This window comes from Branchiostoma lanceolatum, chromosome 4 (genome assembly GCF_035083965.1).
Source record: "Branchiostoma lanceolatum isolate klBraLanc5 chromosome 4, klBraLanc5.hap2, whole genome shotgun sequence".
Lineage (NCBI taxonomy): Eukaryota > Metazoa > Chordata > Leptocardii > Amphioxiformes > Branchiostomatidae > Branchiostoma > Branchiostoma lanceolatum.
The window spans coordinates 9571222-9578601 of record NC_089725.1 but is presented as its reverse complement, the minus strand read 5'-3'; the positions used below and the strand labels follow the sequence as shown (position 1 = coordinate 9578601).

Sequence of the window (7380 nt, the reverse complement as noted above, 5' to 3'; positions counted from 1 at the left end):
ACATAGTTGCTTGAAATGGTTGAAGATCCAGCCTATCTACTGTCTTACCACTTATTTCCTCAAGGAGTCCTCCTTAGATGGACACGTCCTGCATAGGAATATTCCAAGGCCACAAACACAGAGCTCTGCATCTACCAAATCAATTATAAGACAGTGGCCTTGAGATAAATGAATTTTGTACACCCTGATTGTCAAGCATATTGTGCGACCAAGAGTACTCAATCAATGCACATTGGGAATCTTGTAAGGGGGCTAGCTAGTCTAGATGCATCTTGCAAAAAACAATTGCTCACCACTGTTGAAAATTGGGATTCAATTATCTCAATATTTTTCTCTTAATGACATTTTATACATCAAACATATTGCAATTAAAGTATTTCATTAAGTGCTTTATTCATAGATTCGACAAGACATAATATACAAATTTGAACCTGTCCAACACTTTCAAAATTTCTAACAGAATGTGACAGTATTTGGAAGCTGAATCATAATTCCATTATAAATGTATAACAAAGGAATACTTTAGTAGACCTCAACTCACAGCCATCCTAGACGTCTAACCTCTATAATTCTTCACCAAATTGCGACCAAAGCTTTACACCACTAAGTTGTTCAGGAAAGCATCAAGTCCTTTTCATCATCATCATCGTCATCTTCACCGCGTTTTAAAAAGCCTTTTATACAAACACAACAGCTTGGGCAGAACACTGTTGAAGATATAGAACCACATACTGTACTATGCTTGCTACAACAGATCTGAACTAAATGGCACAGATTAATAGTTTGATTTTAAGCCAGGATATTAACTTGACCTACACATTACAGAGGCTCATCTTTATTTATATTACACTTACATGTCCTTCAGTGTAATATAACCAGATGCTGCTGCCTGCGAAACTTGGTGTGTTACGCCGAAGGGCGGTTATACTAGCTATAGATACAGATTACTGCATATTTTGAGAGGTTTTTCTATTTCCCACTTCATTTATAGTAGTACAAAAGATTCACAGATTCTTGTTAATCATTGTAATCTGGACTATCAGATGTCTGAAGGTAATCTTTTCCAATGTCCAACAATGCCAATATGTGTCATGACTTGGTGTTCTGACAAGCTAGTTGTCACGCATGGTGCCGTGCGTGCAACACTTAGTCCACCTCTTCCATACGCGAAGTGTCATCATCATCCCCCTCCAGAGGAGGCATGTCATCTGTCACTTCTTCCTCCGCAGGTGTGTCCTCTTCTTCAATACCTGCAGACACAGCATGGACAATGGTTTAAGGTCTGTTTCTCACATAAAGGACTGTACAACAGTGTTCTGATGTAGTGTTCACTATTCGAGAAATACTGACTTAGCAGATGTGTTTTTATTCTTTTCATCTGTCTGCTCTTCTAGAGTACATCTACATCATCAATTGATGAAGACTTTTCCAGGAAGCTTTAAGACATAAAACTGATGATAAGTTTTCTTACATTCAACTATTACAAACCAAAAACTAAATGACTTTGTGTTATCTTGCTCTGTTCTACTTCTTTGCCACATTTCAGCTGGCACCTATGCAGGCCACCACACCACTCTCTTCTGTATCAACAAGAGTTCAGAGACCTCATATCTCCATTAAATATTTTGATTATGCAAAAACAGTATCTCCATTTTTTGAAGGAGATAATAAACTGTATTTTGAATGCATGCACTACTCAATCTGTTGTTAAATGACATCATGTAGAGTAGTTAGAGATCTAACACCTGTACTTACCTAACCCCAGCCGGATCATCCTGTAGATCCTGCCGGCGTGAACCTGCGGATCCTCCAGCGTGAATCCCGACGCCATCAGCGACGTCTCGTACAGCAGCATGCACAGGTCCTTCACAGACTTGTCGTTCTTGTCGGCCTCCGCCTTCTCTCGTAGCTGGTCGATGATGGGGTGGTCGGGATTGACCTCCAGGTGCTTCTTGGCGGCCATGTAGCCAAGGGAGGTGTTGTCGCGCAGGGCCTGGGCCTTCATGATGCGCTCCATGTTGGCGCTCCAGCCGTACTGACTGGTGACGATACAGCAGGGGGAGCTGACCAGACGGTTGGACACCACAACCTGGGGAAGACCCAATGTCAGTCTTTACACTATACTTTAATAACTTACCTTCCAAGACAACTTTCTTAACTCTGTGAAGCTTCGTAAAGTGTAAACCAAGAGAATGACACAAATAACATTGAATAAGTTGAAAGTAAAATCCCTTTTTTAACTGAATGTGACATGGACTTACCTTCTCTACTTTCTTGTCCAGGATGTCCTTCATGACTTTGCAAAGAGGCTCAAACTTGGCCTTGAGCTCCTCTCGTCTCTTCTTCTCATCCTCGTCTTCCGGTAGCTCCAGACCCTCCTTTGTCACGGAGATCAGCTTCTTCCCATCATACTCCTAAGAAACAAAACAGATGCTGTTGGTCAAGGGTAGCAAGAGCAGCAATACTATGTTCTAGTTAAGTGTGTTGGGTTCTTAACGTGCAGAGATTTGACACTTGAATCTTATGCCCAAAGCTCCCTCATACACAGGGCCATGGCTTTACATGTACATCCTCAATTGAGGTGAAGCATAATGCTTTATCAAGTTGCGGCTTCGCTACGGCTTGCATTTTTGGCCAAGCACAATGTGTCACCCCTATATTAGTGTGTTGGGTTCTTTACGTGCAGAGATTGACACTCGAATCTTATGCCCAAAGCTCCCTCATACACGGGGCCCAGGATCCACAGAATTTGATCTAGATGGCGAAGTGGCGGGGTTGCGTTACTATTCATGCCAGGGGGACATGTCAAACTCCATCACATGCTAATACTAAGAACTAAGTATGGTTTCAATGGGAGAAAATGCATGTAAATGTTGCTTGCATACCTTAAGCTGCTGAACTGCATACTCATCAATGGGTTCTACCATGTACAGGACTTCAAATCCCCGCTTTGTAACCCTCTCCACAAAAGCAGAATGCTCCACTGAAGCCCTGGACTCACCTATGAATGTAGGGGGAAAGGACATTGAAATAAGCAATGCCATCCTTCAAGGTTTCAACATTATAACTCTGTAGTAGGAGTCTACCTTTCGTTCAGACCCTTGTAGTGCCTAGCGGCACATAGGACAGCAAGTTTCCATGCTGTTTCAGTAGCAGGGTATATTTTTACAGGGTGGGGTTGCTAGCTCTCCCCCTTTAACATGCTCGAGGCATCTCCTCAAATACGGGATCCAAATTTTATGTCCCTTCCAAAAGCTGGGTGCCGCCCCAACTAAGATGTTCTGGCCAGGATGGAACCGGGGTCTCCAAGTTGGCAACTACATCCCTAGGAATCTACCTTAAGTCACATCTAAAAAGGTTAAACAGTTTACATACCAGTGATGTAGTAGATGTCCTTCTGGTTGTCCTTCATGCGGGAGACGTAGTCCTTCAGAGTTGTCATGTCCTCTCCGGAGGCAGAGGAATGGTACATCAGGAGGTCCGACAGTTTCTTCCTGTTCTGTCCATCCTCGTGGATGCCCAGCTAGGGTAGAGAGAAAAGAACATGTCAGTATAATTTGTTGACGACAAAAAAAGAAACAGCTCCATTGAAGTATTGATAAATATCAATCAAAAGTTTGTGAAAAACAGACACTAGCCATGCATCAAGGATTCAAAAAAGTTCTGAAGGGAATGCAAAGGTGTAATTCTTTTAAACTAGTACTTTGCGAGACCATTCCAACACTTGCGTTAAAGGAAATAGATAAATAAATAGATAGATAAATAACTAAAGGTATTAGTATTACCAGGGCTGTCTTCAGGACCTGTCCCTCCCTCCTGGGACAGAAATATGCTTCTTCAGAAGGAAAAAAATTCATGACATAGAATTAAATGATAATGACTTTTAATTCTTTTTTTTTTGTAAGCTTAAAATAACAGATTTAACAAGGAAAATCAACAACATGGGCTCCCAAACAATGAGTGGTCCGACGGAAAAGAATTCAAAGCTGGAGACAGCCCTGGGTTTTACCAAAAAGTACTGGGCAAAAAGTGCCGTTTTCTATCTACAGCATTTCTAGCAACTAAAGATTTTACCCCACCTTCAGGTTCTTGCTGAAGGACTCGTAGAATTTCTTGTAGTTCTCCTTGTCTTCGTGGAGGTCAGTGAACAGCTCCATACACTTCTTGACGAGGTTCTTGCGGATGACCTTCAGGATCTTGCTCTGCTGAAGCATCTCACGGGAGATGTTGAGGGGCAGGTCCTCCGAATCCACCACGCCCTTCATGAAATTCAGGTACTCTGGGATGAGCTCCTCACAATTGTCCATGATGAAGACTCTTCGCACGTACAGCTTGATGTTGTTCTTCTTCTTCTTGTTCTCGAACAAGTCGAAGGGAGCACGGCGCGGGACAAACAAGAGGGCACGGAACTCCAGCTGGCCTTCCACGGAGAAGTGCTTGACGGCGAGATGATCCTCCCAGTCGTTGGTCAGGCTCTTGTAGAACTCTCCGTACTCCTCCTGGCTGATGTCGTCGGGATTGCGGGTCCAGATGGGCTTGGTCTTGTTCAGCTCCTCGTCTTCCTTGTACTTCTCCGTGATGGTTTTCTTCTTTTTCTTATCTTTGGCCTTTGTTTCTTCTTCTTCGTCATCAATGTCTTCAATCTTAGGCTTGTCCTCTTCGCCCTCCTCTCCTTCCTCCTTTTTGGCGGCTTCTTCTGCATCTTCCTCGTCCTCCTCGTCATCGCTGACCTCCTTATTGCGCTCCTTGGTCACCTCGAGGTTGATGGGATAGCCGATGAACTGAGAGTGTTTCTTCACCACCTCCTTGATGCGTTTCTCCTCGATGTACTCCGCCTGGTCTTCCTTCAGGTGCAGAATGATCTTCGTGCCGCGACCGATCGGTTCCCCCGCGTCCATACAGACCGTGAAGGACCCTCCCGCCGAGCTCTCCCACCTGTACTGCTCGTCGTCGTTGTGCTTGGTGATGACCTCCACCTTGTCGGCCACGAGATACGCAGAGTAGAAACCCACACCAAACTGACCAATCATGGAGATGTCGGCGCCGGCCTGTAGGGCCTCCATGAAGGCCTTGGTGCCTGAGCGGGCGATGGTACCCAGGTTGTTGACCAGGTCAGCCTTGGTCATCCCAACACCGGTGTCCATGATGGTCAGCGTGTTGTCGTCCTTGTTTGGAGTGATGCGAATGGTGAGGTCCTTGCCGGACTCCAGCTTGCTTGGATCCGTCAGGCTCTCGTAGCGGATCTTGTCCAGCGCGTCAGAAGAGTTGGAGATGAGCTCCCTAAGGAAGATCTCCTTGTTCGAGTAGAAGGTGTTGATGATGAGAGACATCAGCTGGGCGATCTCTGCCTGGAAGGCAAAGGTCTCCACCTCCGCATCCTCCTCCTCCATGGGAGTCTCCTGCTGAGTCTGCTCCGCTTCAGTCATCTAAAAAAAACACAGTAACTGCTTAAACCTCCGTATGTATAACTAAGAATATCCTTAACTATTATAAGATTGATTGATTGATTGATTAAGTGCGTGAGAAAGTGAGTGAGTGAGTGAGTGTGTGATTGAGTGAGTGTGTGAGTGAGTGAGTGAGTGAGTGAGTGAGTGAGTGAGTGAGTGAGTGAGTGAGATGTGTAATGTATTAGAACCCGACAATGCCCTTCTCAGAGTCTTACTAGCGTCAAGGGACTAATGTCTTAGAATGCTACAGTCAATTCCAAAGTCAAACCATACTCTTGTGTGTTTAGCTTCGTTCAACCTTCCTGACCACACAGACCTTTTTTTTCGCCAAACTTTTTCTTTATTCGCATCAGTTTTTGGGTTCCCATATAATTAAATCAATATGGCCTTACAACAACAACAACATTTTCAAAATTCATTCATAAAAAAATAATCAATGATAGTGACAAAAAATACTATTTGATTACTAAGACTGAATTAAGGGGAACCTCATTTCAGTTTCTATTGTTTCTGTGCCAAACTTTGTCTTTGCTTTTCCAACCAGCTTTTGAAACAGGAACTGGAGTCAAGGTACAAATTCTGGAAGGCTCTGTATCCCAGCATTCAGCAGTGAGGTGTCCCAAGGGTACACATGACAAAGGTAAATTTAATTGCTTTAAAAGAAAAGGTCCCTATTACTCATACCATTAGTTATTGGATTAAACATCTCCTTTTTATTTTGTGAAACTAAATATACTGTCCAAATTCTTAAACATATCTCTTTTCTTGCGCGTTTTTTGCCTTAAAGCTACCTTGCATTGCCAATAGTCAATAGCCTTGGAAGTATGAATGGGGAACCCTAAACCAAAGCACGTCAACCTGTAAGAGTCAATACCCCCATAGGACACAAAAGAGAAAGGGATTCTAGCTAGTTCTTCGTTTCTTATGAAATATCAAAGCAAGGATGTTAAATTGAAGAAAGCAAATACGTGACTAGTCTTTCTTTCTGCTCGCTGTGAGGCGTATTGAGATTCAATGACCTTTTAAAAATACTTGGTCTTGAGCCATGCGTGATTCAGGCTATAGCTAAAACACCACAAAATCAAATCCTGAATAAAATCTATCAAAGCTCGGGTTGTGAGACAAATGACAAGAGCCTACCTTGAGTCGTTCAGCGTAAGACGTAAGAAATGTTTCCTCATAGAATGGAACTTCTGGTTTCTTCACCCTATGACTGGGGGCACATTCAAAGCTCCGCCTTTTTATTTACCTCTTTGATATCCATCCGCAATTTCCCGCGGTTTTCCAATTAAGTCTTAAACGCGCTTAAGAGGAAAGAACACTAAAGAATTCTATACAGAATATATGTTTGATCACATGTTTATATTTTTGTATAACTTGGCAGGTGTGTGATTTGATTGAAAATAATATAAGTCGGGGACTTTTTTTCGGAAGTAACAGTGTACGAGTGTACTAAGGTTTTCCAGAACCTTCCACATGTTCAGACCGGAAGTGAACTGGGCTGTGCCATCTCGCTGGGTTTCGGTGGTGGCGTAGGCCTCGAACGTTCCAGATTATTGGACTTTAATATGTAATTTCATTGTGGAATATTTCTAGAACAGTCGAGAAGACGAAGAACAAAATTGAGGAAGAAAAGTGTAGCTTTTCTGGAAGTATATTTGTCTAATGATAGAAGCGCCCAGCAGACGACACCACAGGCTGTTCTGTGCATTAGCTTAAGGCAAGAAATTACAAAGATCTGAATAAAACTAGGAAGAACGAAAAAACTACAACGGTATGATTGTTGTTTGGTTTATTTCCTATCTTCTTGATCATGCGAAAATTAACAAATGTTTTCTTGTTTTCTTAACAGCGTATGTTACGTCCATATGATATGGGTAGAATTCGGTGTCATTTTTGGTGCCGTGGTTTCATTCATGTTATTGTTCGCTTA

At 42.9% G+C, this 7380-nt stretch overlaps 1 protein-coding gene across 1 annotated transcript; it reads right to left on the bottom strand.

The window, feature by feature from the left end:
* Positions 1-368: 368 nt before the first annotated feature.
* LOC136432482 (heat shock protein HSP 90-alpha-like) lies at positions 369-6705 on the bottom strand. The gene is made up of 7 exons (XM_066423795.1): positions 6588-6705; positions 4080-5426; positions 3376-3523; positions 2886-3001; positions 2262-2414; positions 1756-2089; positions 369-1250 (listed from the first exon to the last, which is right to left on the bottom strand). Exons 2-7 carry the CDS (start codon positions 5424-5426, stop codon positions 1147-1149), a joined length of 2202 nt encoding a protein of 733 aa, XP_066279892.1. The 5' UTR covers positions 6588-6705; the 3' UTR covers positions 369-1146.
* Between the last annotated feature and the right edge of the window lie 675 nt (positions 6706-7380).

Bases quoted from the DNA above. Each gene is read 5' to 3' on its own strand.
- LOC136432482 (XM_066423795.1), bottom strand. From the start codon at position 5,426: ATGACTGAAGCGGAGCAGACTCAGCAGGAGACTCCCATGGAGGAGGAG. The intron at 2,415-2,885 runs GTATGCAAGCAA...TTTGTTTCTTAG, and splicing joins ATGCAGTTCAGCAGCTTAAG to GAGTATGATGGGAAGAAGCT. The intron at 1,251-1,755 runs GTAAGTACAGGT...CTGTGTCTGCAG, and splicing joins GATGATCCGGCTGGGGTTAG to GTATTGAAGAAGAGGACACA.